This window comes from Paramormyrops kingsleyae, chromosome 9, assembly GCF_048594095.1.
Source record: "Paramormyrops kingsleyae isolate MSU_618 chromosome 9, PKINGS_0.4, whole genome shotgun sequence".
Taxonomy (NCBI): Eukaryota; Metazoa; Chordata; class Actinopteri; order Osteoglossiformes; family Mormyridae; genus Paramormyrops; species Paramormyrops kingsleyae.
Window position 1 is genome coordinate 27320920 of NC_132805.1, and position 20651 is coordinate 27341570.

The 20651-nt window shown below is 43.0% G+C and overlaps 1 protein-coding gene across 1 annotated transcript in view; it reads left to right on the forward strand.

Annotated features, from left to right (window-relative positions):
- grik2 (glutamate receptor, ionotropic, kainate 2) overlaps positions 1-20651 on the forward strand; it is a 144685-nt gene that overhangs the window by 50157 nt on the left and 73877 nt on the right. The window contains 3 exon segments of the mRNA XM_023806230.2: positions 4905-5086; positions 9742-9795; positions 11557-11730. Coding sequence (XP_023661998.2) covers positions 4905-5086; positions 9742-9795; positions 11557-11730 — 410 coding nt within the window.

A 20651-nucleotide genomic window follows, 5' to 3' on the forward strand; every position in this document is an offset into this window, starting at 1 on the left:
AATCCTGCTGCATGAATGAATAACGTTTTTAAATAAAAATGTCAGTGATGCTGTGAGATAAATTTATAATTGTTGTAAAAGTCCTTCAGTAGCATTTGAGCTTTTCATGGGATGTAAGCGGTTATGTAGAATAATTATCACATTTTAGTGTGATATAGCGTTAAAAAACTAAAATACCCCAAATTTTTAGGTGAAATATGTGGTCAAATTGAACTCAAACAGTCTGTAATATAAGTATGGGCGTATTTGTTGGATACATTGTTTGAAAGGTTCTGCAACATTGACTAGGACAAGCGGTTAGGGAGTTGATGGATGGATGGAAGGATGGATGGATGGATGTTTGAAAGACTTGTAATGTAGAAGATACACGATATTGTGAGTCATCAGATGCAGACTGCAAAGCTCAGCAAAGAATAGGATGCACACTTGCATTCTCTCATCTGCTTAAATTAGTATTTTAAATAAAATTAGGAATACATGAATATGAATGTAATAATCACCTTCTTCTAGACATATCTCATTATACACACAATTACACATATAATTATATTACCTGATCAAATACAGAACAGCCAGTTATGTAATCAAAGAAGGCATTTTCTTTGAATGTTTATAGCTAAATTACACATAGATGCAAGCTCAATTTTGTTCTTTTTAAATAATTGTCATAGGTTCTTTATCAGATTCTATGTTACGGTTAATTGTTCATGATATAATCAAAGGACAATTTGCATAATTGAAGGTGGCTATAATTTATTAGAAATCTCAAAGTTTATCAATGAAGCACCATTCCGGTCACGTTTATTTTTATTGTTTATTGTTAGTTTTTTCCTTTCATCCTTGATTTGCCTCCATAAGCGTATGGTGTAATTAAGTACAGAGAGTGGCATGAACCTTTGTGACAAGGTGTTTAAGATTATAACACGCATATAGTTGCGAGCCAGATGTTCCCATATATTAAATAAATTGTGCTTAATTGCTGTGGAGAGCTGCAGCATGTTAATGTGCAGCTTGGAGCTCAAAGTCAGAGTGACAAAGGCGTTTTCTCCCTGGTCAGTCAGTGAACCCCTTTGCAGTCCCCTGAAAAGTCCAGAACAAGAAAGGAGAAATTAAATTTTCTCATGAATGGGTGCATGTGTGTAATTGCCCAAAATGAATGGTTCTGTGTCCCTGAATGAACTGTTAAAACCTTTGACCGGAAACACGTTTTAATGTTTTTTTTTCCTCCCATTTATTCACCACGTTTAATCGAATGTGAAAATAAAGAAAGGGCAGCAGCGTTGCTGCATTAAGCCCGACCTTTTGTACCTGGAGTGAGCCTTGTGATTTACCACTGGCCGTCGGAGCAGAACGGAGCGTCGCTGTGGGCGACGGGCAGACGGCCCCATCCAAAAACACCTGTCTCTCCCCTCCTCCGCGAGGCCGGCTGGCGGGCCGGCGAAGGTTGTTCCGCTTAACATATTTGGAAGCTTTGAGCAGCATGTTTGAGTGATGCAACTGTTTTGGTTATTTATTGGTGACTTTCTCCCCCCCCCCATGGCTCGTAGGGAGCTCCCTGTGACCGAGAGGACTGCTAATAAACGCTCTGAGGGGATGAAATATTCATGCGGAGTTAAATTTGGATCCCGGAGACGTTGGGAGGAATTAGGCGCAGTCTGTAAAGATCAAAGCTGACAGGGGCACTTTTGGCTTGCAGAAAAGTCTCCTGTGAATTTTCCTTTTTTTTGGTGGTGCCTTATTAGACACGCAGAGAGGTGGATTCCCTGAATTATTCTTTCGTTTGTTTTTTTGTCCATTGTATTGTCATATTATTTTCATGCCTTTGTTTTTTGTTTGTCTTCCATGCTGTGGAATAGATCACACTACAAGCATATACACGTGACTGAACGCGTAAAACAAACGAGAATCTGAATGTGAAACTGTCTCGACTTGTGGACGGAAGCATCTGACACGGTGTCAGGCAGGGAACAGGGAATGTCGTGTCTTTTTCAGGGGGAGCAGGACGGCGCAGGGACGGGACTGACAGCACACACTGAGGAAATAAGACGAGAACAGAAAGCTGGCGTTTTGGCAGGGACTGAAATGCAAGCAGTGGGTGGGCTGAGGGCAGGAGAGCGTGGACCTGTCAGCGGCTTCTACCGCTCGGGTGGTTGATGCGTCTGTCCGCTTACTAGAGGCAAAACAAAAACTAGCAGTTTATACCCATGACAGGGATAGATGAGATTAATCAACACACCAGACTTGATCACTTTACATTAATTTATTTCGCAGACGCTTTTGTCCAAAGCAACATACAAGTGCGGATTAGTGAGCAAGGTCAGCCACAGTCCCTGAGGAGATTGGGGTTAAGGGCCTGGCTCAAGGGCCTGATGGTGCAATCACTCTGCAAGCCATGGGCTTTGAACCAGTGACCTTCCGATCGCGGGCACAGCGTCCTGATAGGCAGAGCCACACACCCCCAGACCTCTCAATGATCAGCACCTCTGCAACCTCTAACCTTATTAGCTATATAAAAGAATAAAAGAGCACATGGCCCACTCAGTATAGTGAAGTACAGACAATAGAGAAACATGGACAGTAAGTGGAGGTTTGCAGGCAGTGTGCTTAACAATCTGCACATCTAATCGCTGGAGAGGCATTCAGAGGGATTGGAACAACTCGAAAGGGTGGAGGGGGTCACCCTTGGCATTTCTGTGGAGTCACTCAGTGGTCTTTGCCCAGCCGCCAGAGGCCCATTTGTGTGACTCCTAGCTGCATGTGTCCAGCTGCATCTTGCAGCTTCTGAGCCTTCGGGGTTGTGTCAGCTCGCCATGCTGCTCCGTCATGGCCGAGGAAGCGGCAGTGGTGTGCGACAGGGCATTGCGGCATGACACGCAGGCCCAACGCGCCGGCCTAACGCGCAGGCCTTGGATAGAGGAGTGCCTCGGGTCCGCAGCGGCACACCGTGAGAGAAGATCCCACTTCGCGTTTAGTGTCCCACAGTGTGACGCATTCAAGCGGAAAAAGAATCTAAGTAAACAACGCTTTGAGGAAATCGCCTTGGGACTCGACAATACAGAATAAGAAAACATCTGGTTATGGCTGCTGCTTCACCATGTATATAGAGAATTTTCCTGCTTGTGTATTATCCATGCCAGAAAACGTACCTGTTTTATACAAACATAATTAAAAATATTAATGTAGTTTTTACCTATTTGTGACAAATTTTACTGGGGCTCGATATTCCGTACCCTGTTTGCTGCCCACGACAGTTCAAAAACAGTGAAATCTATGATAGACCAAATTACACTGACAAGAAGCACATGTGATTTTCAGGCGATTCTGATATTTCTCATCGGTTACCCTCATCTTTCTGGGATGACCTGATGAATGAAGCTAGCGAAATAATGACCAAACGACTCATGTTGAGCTGGTTAAGACTATTACAGATGTCTCCGGCTAGTTTTGAAGAGGAATTTCCAGATTATGGAATCATTAAGCATCTATCCGTCTGACTCATTTATGTAATTCTAATTAAAATACATCCATCCATTTCCTGTGAGGGCTTATTTGGTGCATAGTCACAGAGTCCCTGGATGGGACAGTAATCCATCTGAAACATATGTCTTTTTATAGTGGGGGGTAACCAAGGCACCTGAAGGAAGTCCATGCAAACCCAGCATGTTTATGCAAACTCTGCAAACACAGGCTGGGGCAGGAATGAAGCCCACCAGCAGGGGGCGTGAGCCCACTGAGTTCCCACTCCTCCCCTGGTGTAAAAGCTCAGCAAGTTAAAAAAAAAAAAAAAAAACATGTGATGTAGCTTCAAATGTGACATAATTTGGCCTCTTTGCTGCAATAGAGAACTTCAGAGTGATCATTATATCTGGTAAATCATTTCGAGGGAGCTTTATCTATAATGGATATCGTGGTTTTGTGGCTTCGCTGGCATATAATGTAATAGCAAAGTGATATTAGCAATAAGACAGCATGGAAAGTGGGAAATAGCACATGCTTCGGGGTTACAGAATAGAGTTGTGGGAATGTGCAGCTTGGCTCCTGACAGATGTGTGTGAGAGAGACCTGGGGCAGTGGCTAGGTCAATAACAAGGGGAAGACAGGAGAGAGCAGACAACAAAAAAATGTCAGTTCCACCCAGCAGAATGCACAGTAATAGACAAAAGGTACTGATGGACACACAGAGCTACAGAGTAAGGAGAGTCGGCACGTTAGGAACGATGTCTAACAGAGATTCGAGCAGCCTTATGGCACTGCAGCACTGCAAGATGGCCCAGACTATGTAGCCAGGTGGGAACAGGTGTCATCGTCAGATTGGTTCTCAGCCGGACCGAGGCATGATGGGAAGGGTATGTCATGGGAGTTCCCCCGGAAGGCAAACAAAAAAATCCACACGTTTTGGCCTCCACCCACCCCACCCTCTAGTGGCAGGAAGCCTTTACAGACAAATATTCTTAGTGGAAGACAATCCTGGTTTGCTTTGGACCATAAGTGGGGAACTTTATGTGTTAGATGGAAATGGAAGGAGCAAACAAGAATGTTTGGAAGGGTTGTGTGGATGGTGTGCCTCTCCACTGTACTGCTGCTGCTGACAGGCCCAAGGAGCCACTGGGCAGCTGCTTAACTTCAATCTGCAGGCATATGGATGGGAGTGGGGTCATTGTCCAGGGTGCTGAATTTCTATGTTGTGAAGTGGTGCTGAATAGACAGTGTTCCCGACGTCGAGGCCCATGCCCCCGCGACCCTCTGCCCCCCCACGCCGTTACGGCCAGGGGAAGCAGCGAGGTTCTAGCCGGTGAATTGCATTCTTTTGTGTTATGCAAATGTGCAGTGGCCATGGGAGCTCTTCCTTTCTCCGTAAACGTGCTCCCCTTCACGGTGTTCCATTCACCCTGCTCTCTCCCTAGGTCTCATTCGGTTGCAAGAGCTTATAAAAGCCCCGTCTCGCTACAACATTCGGCTGAAGATACGACAGTTGCCGGCAGAGACGAAGGACGCCAAGCCGCTGCTGAAGGAGATGAAGAGAGGGAAAGAGTTCCACGTTATCTTTGACTGTGGGCATGAAATGGCAGCTGGGATCCTTAAGCAGGTGAACCATTGTTTCTGCATGCTCCCTCTCTCCCTCTCTCTCTCTCTCCCTCTCTCCCTCTCTCACACGCACACACCCCTGCAGATTGAAATACTCACACCTAGGTATAATGGAAGCACTAGATGGGCAGAACTGGATGGCTATAACTTATATTTTTATCTTTTATTTCATTCTGACAGCGCTATTTATCACAATGTTATTTATAAATTGTTTGCAGTGGGTGAATTATTTTTGTCATTGACTGATCTGTCTGTTTGTGGGCATTCGAAACTCGATGTCACACTGGGTTTCTCTTAAATGCCTCAGTGTGGTATAAATATTAAATACAGGCACAGTTTCCAAATGCACAAAACATCCAGCGCTGAGAATGTGAGGTAGCAGTCAAAGATTGAAGGCCTGGCTTTTTTGAAGAAACAGAAGACCCGTTAGCCAAAGAATGCAGCTCAGACTGACAGGTGACGATCTCTGTGCCGTAATGAGCTGAGAAGGATGAAGCTCCCGATTGTCTCATTAATACAAAAGACTGGCTCTTAAAGACCAGAATCCATAGCTTGTCATTGTTTCCAGGGGTTATGTAGTAGAAGAAATTAATCATGGCTGTACTACAGGTGGAAGTGGATGGGTTGTGATACAGAGGGTATCATCATTTGTTGACCTGTGTCCTTGTTAATTAATAGTTTTGTACTGTATCTCCACTTTCCTGCTTGTTGTAATATGCTCTATATTTAATGATGTTCATGCCAATAAAACAATTGATACTGAGATATTACTGCAACACTGCAACTGCCAATTGTAAAGCCGTATATTAATCTGACAAAGAAGTTAGCGCATGAATGCTGAAACGGTAGCAACATTTGTCATCATTTATCTAATCTGTGCCATGGATTCCACAGGAAATAATCCTGCTCCAAACAGCATATGAATTACCATTTTAGCATTACCACTGCATAAACTACTATTGATTAATTAAATGTATCATTTTAATCAGGAAAGCTCCTTAATTAAAAAGTTTTTTTGGTTTCTTTTCATGCACTAAACAAAATGTAATCTTGTAAATAACTTTGGTGTTTTGTATCTCTTCAATGCTTTAATGGAAATGGATGTTTTAAACTTCTATAATTAAAGAGCCGTGGTTTTCTCCCAGGATTCCAGACTTGCATTAAATATTAAAGATAACATGGTTCACCCAGGCACTTACAAGGCTATTAATCAATTGCCAAAATGCAGATTGATAGTGAAGGTCAAGGACGCCTTTCATCAGTGGCAAGTGGCATGCAGTGTATGTCCCACTAATGAGCTGTAATAGAAGGCAGCTTCATTTTGTAGCATACCACTAATAATCAGGCTCATTTCTCTTTGTGAAACTTCGGCAATGCTCGATGGATTACATCACAATGTTCTTCGGCAAACTGTTTGTTCTGATCTGTTCTGTTAACCCATCATTTCAACAAGTGATGTAATTCATAGAACAAGCCAGCCCCTGTGATCTATCTCCAGGAACGTGTGTTTGGGGTTGCTGGTGTGGGTTGGACAAAGTAGCTATAGTCACAATATATGACCGTTGTAAATAAAAGGTTCTAGGCAAAGACCTAATTGCATTGACAACAGGTGAATGCTGCCTCTGCCAATCAGAATTAGCTAAAATTATCTGAGAAAAATCGATTACAGTCCATCTTTATAGATAGGATTATGGTTGCTTTCCATGCTTGCTTCTCAGAACTCTTTATTACCTGTATGTAGAACATCCAGGAACTGGTTATGGGTTTCTGCAGGACAAGAACTTGGTACAATAACAGCCCCATTGATATAAAATACAATATGATAGACACAACAAAAATAAGATTCAAGGCTAATTGCCAAACAATGTTACTATACAACGTAGTGCAAAACAATGCATTGTTTTGCATTGCAGCTTAGTGCATACGAGCACAATAACAAATGTCATACAACAAACAGAATGTACAACAACACCGATTACAGGCAAGTAATATTGCAACACTGAACTGAGTTATGGTGCTGTGATTGGCTGCCTAGGTTCTCAGTGTATGTGTGTGTGGGGTTATGCCCATACAGTAGGTTATATTATGGAGATGATGTGCAGTCTGAGTGGCAGAGAGGTGACATGAGGTGGGTGGCACCTGTAACAGCCCTGCCACCTCTACTGTTCACCCTTGCAGTAAAGGGAACTTCAGCAGTGGAGACCACCTGGGGGTAACCAGGCTATGATTGAGGTAGTCAGCGTATTCTCAGTAATGGCTGAGAAGAAGTTCATCATGATGGAAGGTGAGCTTAGTATTGGATGACCAACCTCTCATAGGATTTACTAATGATGGAGGAGGATATAATGTCCCACCTCAAGGTGCTGGTGGACCTCAGAAATATTAATGGCTCAACCAATTACTTGGCTTGGCCATTGACTTCGAAGGAGAGGCATGCAGGGGGATGTCTACTAGTGTCCACCAGTTTATCATTAGATATGGTCTCATCATTAGATACGAGGCCCGCTACTATCGTGTCATCCACAGACTAGGAATTTGGCTGCATTTGTAGAGGTGTCAGCCTTTTATGCATTCTGACATTTTCGTGTATATGATCTGTTCTAAGAATGTGTCCTATATTTGATGAAACTGATGACTGTGACAGAGATGCACTAAAACCACCCCCTAGCACTGCTGCTGTAACAAGTTTAGTGTCAGGGCTTACACAAGCCATTTTACATGTTCCATTAGTGGGGCTGCTAATTTGCATTTAAAATAATAGAAAAGTATTGTCTGTTTCCTGCAGTACCATGGTACTCTGTTCATAGTTCCATCCAAGAGCCAAAACTTTCTGGGTACACAGGTTGTTTGAGAACTTGTGCTTGTCATAGGTTCTGATTGTTTGCCCTGTATTATGTATGTTCTGTCTTATCCAAGCAAACAAAAGAATTTTATAATGTAAATTTCTGAACAATAAATTCTGCAATTATACATATCCTAACAGGACAAATCCTCACAGGGGAATCAGTCCAAGATGCTGGAAACTAAATTATGTTGTTTAAATTCTGTTATGCAACATTTTCAGTAACAATCGACTAACAAAACGAACCAACCCATCTGCTTGTAGACTTTAAATCTCTTTTTTGAGTGGCTGGTAGCAAATGTTATTAATTTTCCACACAGCAACTTCACAGTCAAATCCAAACTTTCATTTTAAGCCTATTCTTTCTCTTTTGCCTTTCTTCCCCGTCTTGTTATGTGAAAATCAGATTCTGTAAACAGTGAATGGACTGTATAATTTCTGCCTTACAGAAATGTTGATGTAGTCATTGGGCTTTGTGTGGTTATTCCTGATTGCTATTGGGGTTTGCAGACCTTTTGAAATGAGGTGTACGCTGCCTGATGAGGGGATTGGCTTGATGGTGGGATGGAGGAAGGGGGAGCGGAGATCAGTCTAAGGGGGAAATTAATTGCCCACAATGCAGGGGACAGTGCCAAAGGTGTCCCCTTAGATGCACCTCGTTAAATGCATGCAGACATGCACACTCTCACACACACTTACACAGACATACACCAGACACCCTCACAAACACACACACAAGCAAACACACACGTTTGTATTCATACACACACACACCTATTTGCATTCATGTTTCCGATGGACTGTCTATTCATTTCTTTCTATGGGCAAAACCCTAACCCCAAAAATGGCAACCTTAAGCCCTACCCAGCCCTAACCTTAACCATAAGTAACCTAACGAAATACATGACGGTTGGCATTTTTAGCTCTTTGATTGCAGTCAGATATTTTTTATAAAACTGAGTTTCCCCTTGTGGGGATCGAAAAACAGGGTCTCCACAATGTCAAAATAACATGCTTTTATCACATTGTGGGATCATTTGGTCCTCATGATGTAATATATACATGACCACACACACACACACACACATATATATATATATTAAAGGAGAGAAACACAGGAAAATACAAAGTCAAGGTCATCAAATATAAAATAACCAGACTTTTAATCTTATAGACTGTTACCGGTGAGTATGGAAAGAAAACAAATGTCAGTTCTTGTCCCAGTGTTTATGAAATGCTTCAAAAGGCTTTCAAAGGAATATCTCTGTGTAGAAATGGTATAAAACGTTAGAAATGGTATAAAACGTTACCATGGCACTAAAATAACAATGAGCTGAACAGGCATATGGAGTAACTGTCATTTGGAGAGAGCCCCTCTCCCTTTCCTGCGTGTACCATTAGTCCTCCACACCACTCAGCTATTATTTCCTTTTAAACATTAACTCAGACTAATTTATGCAGTTTCCCTACAGTTTACTCTTGGTACCGTCATGTATTATGCATGAAAGATGAGGTTATCGCTTTATGTTGTGCACAGAACAAAACTGTGAATTTTTTATTTAAATAAGGATTTTAAAATAGCAAAGATACAGGCATGCAAACATGTTCCCTCTTGATTTTTTTCCCCCTGACGTCCTCTTTCAACAAAATGGTCTCTAATGGTTTTTTTTTCCCTCAGTGAATCTGAGTTGCGGGCCTCGCAAATAGGTTACGTTGTTGATACACTGAGCTGTTTTTGTGCCGCGCGCCAGACTCGCGCGTGTCAGTGAGGCATTGGTATGGTGACAGACACTGTTTTCCTGTCTCTCTTGCAGGCGCTAGCCATGGGTATGATGACGGAGTATTACCACTACATCTTTACAACGCTGGTAAGCAATTTCACACACAATGGTATTTGGCGCCGCTGCTTAGGCGCTAATGGATATTTATTTCTCGGCGCCTCCATTACGAGACGCGAGCATTTCGCGACTGTTTAATAGGCTGAATGGAAAGCTGTAGTTTTACATCGAGGCGAGTTGCTTTTTTGACAATAAGAGCGAGCCAGACGGATCCAGCCTACTGTTTGTGGTGTTTAACAAGCAGACTAATGTCCTTGAAGGAGGTGAATCCAGATGAGGTAGCTTTTAAACTTATGAGGAGCAGAAACTACAGCACAGGAGAGGGCGGGGCTGGTGATGCCCGGCCTGCAGCAGTGGCCGGCTGGGGTCTGACCCTCCCCCACGCCGCCACAACATGTCGACCTTGTACTTATTTCTAAAGGGAAATTAATCAGTTAAGATTCAGGTCTTAAATTAAATGTGCGTGTAAATACCTGCTCAATAAATACACATGCAGTTTCCCAGTTTTACTATTTTCTTTACAAATAGAATAATTAATAATTAACCGGAAAAAGTCGGTATTGATGCTTGCACATGACACAAATATTGCATATTTGACACAATTACAAAGAACCTTGCTAGCCTTTCTGGAGATTTATAGTCAGATGTTATAGCTGTGCAATGTGATAGGTCTTGTTTCACTGCCTATTTCAGAGGCATATTTCCTTGATAAGACTTTGACAAGCATTCCTTAGTCCCCTTGGACATTAGGTCGATATCTATTCCACCCATCGGATGAGAGATAGGGTAATCATACTTCATAGACTTCAGCGTGATGAGAGCCGGTCAAGAAAATTGATTTTGAATGAGGGTTCTCCTTTGTTTAAATGCAGTTAATCATTATTGTCCGGCTTAAGATTACCGCAAGCACACAATGGTAAACACAAAATGGCTTTGATGTGTGTAGAATGGAGGGATGGCTTTTTCATATGGATGACAGTCAGTTTATGTCTCCCCACAACCCTGATGATTCTCCGATGGCACGGGCATCTGTGTCCGCTGCCCCCTCCTGAGACCCCGCCGCCCGGTCTGCTTCACCCGGGACCCCCCCCCCCCCCCGCTAAGTTTGGGTTTCGATGCAGCAGAAGGGGATGTTTTCAGATTGCGAGAAGTTTATGGAAAAAAGTGAAAATGGAGGAGAAATAGGAATAGGAGAGGTGATTTAGCCAAGAACTTTGGCAGACAAGTGGGCCAGAATTGTGAGCTTAATTTGCCAACCAGAAAACACAAACCAGCCATAGAGAGCCGGCATATGGCCTTCATCTTCTGCCAGCTTTCGCTCTCATTGCTGGTGTAATTTCTTGGAGATAAGCGTGTGCTAGTCGCCATTAGTTATAGCTAGTGGGTGTCTGTGCGAATGTACAAGAGTAGTCCTGTATGGTTGCGTCTGGCTGTGTGTCTCTCTCTGAGAAGTTTGTCCATACAAGCTCCTGCCTGTGAGTGTGTGTGAATTTGAGGAACTCTGTGTAGGTGTGACGCAGCACCTGTGCTTATGAGGCTGCTTTGATGTCTGTCTTGCGCAGCGCACAGGTTTGGGTGTACGCGTGTGTGTATTTAAATCATCACAGCAGAACTCGTATGAAAAGTGTCTGCTTGGCGTGATAGTTGCAGGGATGTTCCAGCTGCTGCATTGCATTTTATGCACGATCAAGACACAGAACAACCTAAAAACGCTGTATTCGATCACATTAATGTTGCCCACACACTGCCAGTGCTGCCAGTTAATGGCCTGCACCTGGACTCCATTTCTAGGATCTTTTTGCCCTGGATGTGGAACCGTACCGCTACAGCGGGGTGAACATGACCGGCTTCCGGATCCTCAACACCGAGAACACGCAAGTGTCCTCCATCATCGAGAAGTGGTCCATGGAGAGGCTTCAGGCCCCCCCGAAACCCGACTCGGGCCTGCTGGACGGGTTCATGACGGTAAGTGCTCTGGCTGATAAACTGTAAAATGCAGTGACTCTGTGCGGTTTTGCGGCCAGAGCATTAGAAGATCAAAGACTTTATCTTCATAATGTTCTGTTTAAATCTTTAATATGCTTGCAGCTAAATGTTTATATGTTACATGTCAGCTTTGTGAAGTACTGCCAATTTGCATCTTTAGAAGCATCAGAGTAAATAATTACAATGTCGGAAGATTTGGAACAATTTCTTTCTGAATAACAGCCTCTTATTAATCACTGCTTTTCCAATTTAAATGATAAAATCAGTAAAATATTTAAAATGTCAGTTGTTCTATGTTATATTCTCGGGCAGACTATGATTTTCGTTGTTCTTGGGACATTTAGAGGGAATGACTTTGACTGGGAATGACCCGGTGTCCACTGGCTGTGAGTGCGAGGCCCCCACGCAGCGGAAACGGAGCCGTTTTGACAGCTTGATTGGCCATCGCTGGGGCTCAGGCGTCTGTAAAATCTCACAGACAGTAATGACCGCTCTTCAACGCTCCAACACTTATGCTCTTTAGCTGGGAACGCAGCCAGAAATGAAAACTGTCAGGGTACAAAGACAGACAGAGAAATTAGAGTTCCGGTTTTGAGGCATCTGCCAAAACAACTGTTACAATGATAGAAGTGGAGCGCTACAAACTGGTCTGAGACCAGTCAAGGTTCCGTGAGCGGCTGATGTGAAGTGAGTGCCGATTTGAAGGGGGTCACTAGCTGGTGGACGGAAGGGCATTTCGTTTTGTGTGAAGTTTCAGATCAGTGCAGTTTGCTTTGTTGCTCCGCGTTGACTCTGGGTGTTGATGGAACAGTTTAACTATTAATGTTCCTCTGATGTTGGTTGGGTGAGGAAGTAGGTGCGGTGCAGGTGTGTGGTGCCCTTAAGCTTATATATGAGGCTTTTAACACATAGTCAATTAAAACTCAGAGCCTTTGCATCAGCTAACTCAGGCCAGCTGTCGTGATCTCATCTCTGAGTGGAAGGACTCAACGGTGCGTTTAAAATCCCCTCCGCCCGCTCCTTAGCATCTACTCTTTGCTTTTAGCTGTCCTTGCAGATAAATAACTTTAATTTCTTTTGACTAAAGAAAAAAGAGATTTATGTACGTCAAGGCTGTACGGCTTGTGAATGAGATAATGGAATGTGAGTTAGAATGAGCGATTGATTAATTAGGCAAATGGCAAATCAGTCAACGCCTAATGCATATTGACATGGCAAAAGGTTTCTTAAACGTTTGATTAACTGCTTCATTTGTGCGACTTATTTATGGTTTGCTGTCTTAAAAAACAAACTTTTTGAAACGCCTAGTAGGGATCTGATGAATGTGATTTTTTAGCTTATCATATGCAAACAGTTTTTCGTACGTCATTCTTTGTTTAATCACATGACGATGATGTTGATGACCACGACCGAGTTCTATGATTTCCTGGGGGTTGCCTCATGGTAGTGATAAATTTTGGTGATGTAAGTAGTGTAGTTTTATTGCATTTAAATTATTAACTCTTATGGCAACATTGTTCTTTAAATTACATGTGACCTTGACTCGTTTTATGTTGCCTTCCAGGAAAATATTTCAGAGCTATTGAAAAATAAGGGGTGACAATGAAGCTGTGTGATTTTGCCGTTTTGTCAAGTGTAGATGACTGCATGTTCCAGTTTGTAGGACATTAGCTAGTGGATGCCGAACATTTACCCACAATTGCCCGCCACAGGTTGGCACTGAGCTCATCCAACACTCTGAACCGCAGAGAATATTTTAAGTGGAACATGACCATCTGAGGGGCAGCAGTGTCTCCTCACACCTTTGGAGCTTGGCTTCAAATCTCAGCCAGGGTTCCATGTGTGTGGAGTTTGCATGATCTCCCCGTGTCATCGGGAGGGTTTCCTCTGGGTGCTCTGATTTCCCCCCACAGTTTAAAAGCATGTTGAGGATCCTTGGAGTTACCAAATCGCCTGTAGGTCTGCATGTATGAGTGTAGATGCCACCCTGAATAGGACCAACATTTACAGAATATGGGTGGAGGGATGGATGAATATCTGCCACATACTCCACTGGCAAAGAAATGCTCATAACTTATTTATCCTTCTCCTTTTATTTGGCAGGAATGACAAATAAAATACTGAAATTCTGGTCTGTAATGCAGGCGTTACGAAAAAAGAATATCAATTAGTCTGTTGAAATATTATCCTCAAAAGTGTGGCTTTTAGTTTGTGAGTTCTGGATTATAAACTCAAATTCTGCATTTTTTTCTTTATGCAACTATTAATCTGCTTTTGAAAAGTTCTGTCCAGAGCCACGGCTTAACACACATAATGAAAATGACCCAACAGGCTTGGCAGGGACATTAGCATATTTTCTTTCTCAGCTAATTGCTTTACCTCCTGTGTGATTTACTCAGCACACCCTAATCTTGTGCAGATTATGCAGCACCAGGGTCTGGTCCGAGCCACAGATCTCTCGGTAAACAACGATTGCTTGAGTTTGACAGAGAGCGACCGCAGTTTTCCATCTCTTTGTGTCACTTCTTTGTCCCCTGCTTTGCTGAAGGTCAGGAGAACACAGCATGGTCAGTTGACTCGCTCTTTTTTAACGTAGAAGCGGACAGCCTTCAGGAGTGAGGTTTTTTGTGTCGCCGGATTTGATTTGACCCAGCAGGATAAGTTTTTATTTCCTGCATTTTAGATTCCTCACAAATTGCTCCCAGCATAGGCCGAAGGGCTAAGGTGTGATCTGTGCCCTCGGTGTCAGGAGAGGATTGTTTAAGTAAATAAAAAAAAAGCTAAATTCACAAACTAATTCATATTCGGCACAGAATGACTTGTAAGCATGATAGACAGCAGCTTGGGCAAATCTGAACGGACACATCCGAATAGGTTGTCACCCTCTTGAGGGCTCCATTTTCAGCTTGCGTGACACATATTGACATAAATTTCTGCAAATCCAGACTGTGCAGAAATGAGGAAAAAAAAAATCTATCTCAGCATTCAAATGAAGGGAGATCATATTTAACAGAGCTCAGCCTTTGTGATGCCAGAGAGAGGCAGGAAGAAAAGCAGAGCTCTCCGTTACCACCCAGGACAGCCGCTCTCCTCCATCGGTCTGTCCATCACAGCGTCTGTGGGATTGTGGCAGCAGAAAAATCTCACTGTACCAGCGGGAGATACTGCAATCTGAGAGGCACGTAGGAGCACAGCAGCCAGCTGGACCGGCTGGAGAAATCCAGATCTTAAAAGATCAAATAAAGGCTTATGGTCTGGGGGTGGAATTGTTGGGGGGTGGGGGGAGGTTCCAACTGCAAAGGCTACATCCAGCATCTCACCGGCATCTTTCAAAAGCCACAGCCTCAAAAGAGCCAGAAAATGAGCCGGTCATATCTTTTTAAACATGGATCTGATGGACCGCGTACATCAGGAAATCACTGTCGTAGAAGCTTAATAATCTTAAGCAGTCATTTCACTCTTTATGTAATGATAACCTGCAGCATGCACAATTTGCTGCCGTGCAGCGGAAACCCGAAAGGAAAAAGCTGCAAAATTTGGTAATGTAGCCAAATAACACGATGCGCCCCCATGTGGATAACGGTGGATTGCAACAATGCGCCCCCTTGTGGATGTTAGTGGATGTGAGGCTGTTAAGTGAGAAGGCGAGCGTGTCTTTGTGCATACGGACGGGTGGGCTAGTTTGGATGAGAGGTCCGAGCCCCCGTCCTCTCTCAGCCTCATGTGGAAGCTCTGTTGGAAGGGAACACTGACCCGGACGCTACCCGCAAATTAAAGACCGGTTAGCGGCGGCCTCTCTTCCCGGCTTGTTAGGGAGCTGTTGGTTTTGGAAACGGAAAGCGTGATTTGGCTCCCCGCTGGCCACATGCCGCGCAAAGTATGCTTGGACCAGGACCCAGCATGCATTTTTCCGGCAGCTGGGCCGGCGCGGGGTCCAGCTGGCGCTTGCCCCCGTCCTCTCGCTCGCCTCGTGGGCCAAGAGCAAGGTGTCAGCGCCATGCCCCCTCCCGCGGAAACGGAGCCCTCTCCTCGTCTTCCGTAGGCCCCCGAATCGACGGATGGCGCTGCGGCACACTGAGTCTGATGGCAGGACTCTGCAAACAGCGAAACATGTGACCAATGGCCAGTTCCCGCCCCTTCGCTGTCGCTGCCTGTGGGGTTCTATGCTAACAGCACGTCCTTTCAATTTCTCATGGAGGCACCTGTTATGTCAATTGGTGCATTTTCCTGTGACCAATCCCAGCTCGCCAGGTCTGTCAGGTGTCTGTCTGGTTCTGTTTAATCTCATAGTAAATAAAAAGAGTATATGGACAAGGATTGTTCCTCCCGCTGCCTGAAAGGCAACCGAATAATCGGATGTAGTTCCAAGTCTGAAGCCTTTTAGCACTCAGGGGAGACAGCATTTTGGCTTTAAGACTAACTCAGATTTCTTTAGTTAAATTATTGTAGTATATTTAAGAATATTATATTTCGGATAAGCTCCAGACCTCCCACGACCCTGAATAGGACGAATGGTGACACATAATGGATGGATGGATGGATGGATATGCTAATACATTACACCTAAAAGAACACCAGTAAAAACACATATAACCTATTCAAGAATGAAAAGAAATTAAAAGTAAAACGTAGAAAGTGTGGATTGTAATTAAAATACAGTGTTAAGTCTAGTTGTGCTGTGAGTGCGGAGCCTTAGCTACAGAGGCAGATTTAGCAGTAGTCTTCGTTAGTATTAGCATGCCGTTCTCCTGGGGGAAACGGTTAAAATGATGACGGAATGCTATCATTTAGAATAGCACCACTTCTCCATAGGATTTTTTTTTTCCATAAAGTCAAGAAAGTGCAGGTATTTCCTGTAATTATTAAGCACGTCTCCAGTGCTTTAAAGTTTTCATGGCATTTATCGTTTACCAACAGAAACTGTATTAGCTTGATTAAATTAGCAATGTTATTTTATTTTTTGCTAGTATGCACTTTTACTTTTCTACAATTGTGCAAAAAAGCAACTTTCAGATTCTTATAATTCTTATAATTAGAACTTGTATTATCTGGGGAGGGACACATTTCCCAGTCCAGGTTTGAGTGCCCCCCCAGACCTATAGGATTTTGCATAGATTTCTTGTGGGTGCCAAGCTTTCCTTCTACAGTCCATGAACATGCAAGCGGATGAATTTTTGTTTCTAGATGGACTTGCATCCTGCACAGGACGTCTCCTGTTTTGCACCATGTGCTACCTGCAGTAAACTGTAGATGGACAGAGAGTCATATTCCTCAGTATTCATCTGTTTACGTGCATTTGCACAATGAGTGTTATCGAGTGTCTTTAGTCCTGCGTACAGTAATATTTGAAGTGTATGAGAAGGAGAGATTATGTAGCTTTGGAGCACAGCAGTGATCAGCTTCTCTAAACCTCATACACCTTATACATTATTGCCCTCTGTTAACCTTCAGTGAAAAAAGCAATAATTTAGCCAAATTATGAGTTTATTATGTTTGATAATAGGTGATGGTGGACAGTGTCAAATGCCGAAGCAGCAGCTTAATAGGCACGTAATAAGCAGGCAGTTGGACCTGTCTGCACTCTCATCCTTCATAAATACCCTGTATTGTCCAACATTAAGTTTACAAGACAGGTCCATGTCTTAGTCCTAAAGTCATTTGGTGTGCTTTTAACAGTGGACATCTCTGTGGACTGTTTCTGGACCCATGGACTTCAGATGATGTGTAATTTCATGCTTCTAGTCATTACATGTAGGGTGTACTGTACAATTCTCTCGTATCTCATAGATTTTTTTTTTACTACAGTGTAGTGCAAATCCTGTTTTGTGAATGTCTGACTATATTTATATACACAAATCCATCCATCCATCCATCCATCCATCTATCCATCCTTCCATGTTTCAGGCCTTTATCCTAGTCAGGATTGTAGGTCAAATAGACAAATATTCACTTCCAGATGCTTTAAATGACAATTTATAACAATTTATTTAAATATGGACTTTTCCATATATGAAGATAAGATGGCAGTATGTGCTTCTCTGCCTTGTTCAGGCTGAATGGCCACATATCCCGTCTTTAGCTGCCAGCCTCACTCCCAGTCTCCCTGGGCTATTTGTCCAGCCCCCAAGGGTTCACGGTGAATCGCCACCAAAGCCCAAATTTAAAAAATCCACCTTAGGCCATTTCTATTAATGGGATAATTCTAATAATAAAATTCTGTGTCTCGGTGGTCAGACTGTCATGGACGTGACACGCCAGAGGGCCACCGTGTCAGGGCCTCACGCGTTCGATCGCTGCCTTAAAAATGCGGCTCTGAGAGCAGGGGGGGGGAGATTGCAGACAGGCAGACAGAGTGTGGCAGCATGGAGGGAGCCTCAGGCTGACGAGGGAGGCGGCTTTCTGCAGATACATTCCCAGATAACGATGGCAGCGGCAACAACAATAATCATTATCGTCAGCGATAATCACAGCGTTGGAGTCTTAAATTAATTCAGCTATGGATGAACTATGGTCCATAAAAATCACAGCTGGAGGAACATTATGCAGCGATGAGTAGGAGACAGAGCCACTCTCATTTCCGTGACGCCCAGCTTCCTCTGCTGAGCGCTTTGACGTCAGCTCTCCTGTTTCCCCACTGCACACTTAAGCAGAGTTTCCTGCAGTTTAAACTAAAGACAATGCACACTGTTTGACTATAGCACACAGTGCCACGCAGTTAAATGCTGTGTTCTTCCTGATGGACAATCTGTCCCAGTAATAGGCTGCTCTTTTTGTGTAGCGATTACACTCTGTTAGCACTGACCATAACATTGCAGTCTTACCATTTTAGAACGATAAACACTGTGAATATTACAACTGTTATGTTAATCGCACGGACAATAACTGGCATCTCGCAATTGCTGAAGTGTTACAATGAATTAAAAAAAAAATGTAAAAAGTGTCACTAAAATCATTCTCACTATAACGTTTTGGTGTGACTGCAGGGTTACCTAACTACCTTGCTGATTAGCATTTTCGAGTTTGGTTACGCAAAAAGATCGATATGCATTCATACATAGATATTTCATTGTTTGCAGGGGAATACTAGATTAGATTACCATTATTAATTTTCACTGACATAGTTTTGAATTGCAGTATTTTCATATAATTGTGACCATACCAGCAAACAAAATATAAATATTTCTTTTTAGCTTGTTATTGTATCTAAATTTTCAGCTGGAATCAAATACTTTCACCAGACGTAATAGAACTCCAGTGATAAATGATAGAACCAAACTGTGAATGTAAGATTGAGCAGCTTGTGGAGGCACTTAATGTATATTTTTTTAGTAGTGCCTGATAAACACGTGTAAGATGGGGGAGTGTAGCTTATGAGCGGACATGGACCCTTTCCCCAGTCCTTATAGCTGGCATTTTCTGGCCCCTGCTAAGTGCCCAAACCCTGACTCCTGACCTCACATGCAGTTATGGCCCTTTCTTTGACCTGATGCCAGTTTTTTTTCCCTCTGAGTGTTTTAGCCTCTAGCGCCGATATCAAAATGGCTCTTTTTTTTGCTGCTGTTAAATCTGTCCCCATGCCTATCTCACACGGTTCCTGCCTGGAGGTAGTCTTACCGTGCCTGACCGTCCTATGGCAAAAATAAGAAAATTCTTTGAATTATAGTCGTTCTTTCTACTACAGATGAATGTGGGGATTTATTTATTCTTTTTTTTTTTGGCTACAGATGTTCTGGATGAAGGTCTTTCGTTTGACTCTGCATTTTAATTATGCTTTTTGCATTTTTTTTTCCCCTTTAGAAATTTCCCATTTAGATCATTGGCTAAAACCTGAATCCGGCGTACGAGCCGATCAATTAAAATAAAAATATTCATGGCCGGCACAGCGATGTTTTGATAATTAGAATAGCTACCCTCAGAGATTTAGGATTTTAGGTCTTAAAAGTGAGATCAAATGGCAAGCTTGTGGAGGCGGCCACGGGATCGTTGGCGGCATGGTGGCCTATTCAGGCTCGACTCGTTATGCCTGCTTATTACTGTGAGAGGGAGGCCATTTTCCTAAATGTCCTTTTAATCAGGCGCGAGTCACGCGGCATGGTGCTAAGTGGGCAGTCCCTGTGCCAACACCCCGGCCGCTCAGTGATGTATAGGGGATAATGGCACACTCGTATACCCTCCCTTTCTCTCACTTCATAATATTTTCTGTGTTTATTATTTATCTGTTCTCTCCCCAGACATCCTAATCCAGCATGACTCACATTGAGCGTCATTACCCAGTTAAACATCTGGCCAACATCTCCCTTGAATGCCAAGCAGCATCCGCAGAAGTAAAAACTACGGTCTCTTGGGCCTATTTTTTTTATTTATTTATTTATTTTTAAAATCAATTGTTGCATTCAACTTCCTCCTCAGTCTTATTCCGAGTCACATTCACATCTCACAAACGAAATTTTTTTTCCTTCTTCACCAAAATGTCATTTTTTGCCTCCACACAGATTCAAATCCACCTGTGTGCTGACTGCAGCCAGCATGATTGGCAATGCCTGTTTGTGCTTTATTTATGGCAAGAAGAAATAGCTTCATACACTAAAAAATTTAAATAGCAGTAATACAATAACTGATTTCTGGACCGAAGCCATATCACTGACCAGTCAGCTTATAGGTCCTATTGTCTGAAACAGATAATGCTCAATATCAGTCACTGTGTTTGATCCTGTCGCAATAACCTTCATATATAAATACTGCAACTAATTCACAAGTGAAAGATGTGACAGGAGAGACGAGAAGCTGGGCTTTCAGTGTGTGGTTCTGGCTTTTTCTATGGCAGGACTAGCATTTCAGAAGACTGATATTTCAAAGGTTTGAACAATTTTGTTTTTCTGATCGGTTCTACAAGTATAAAG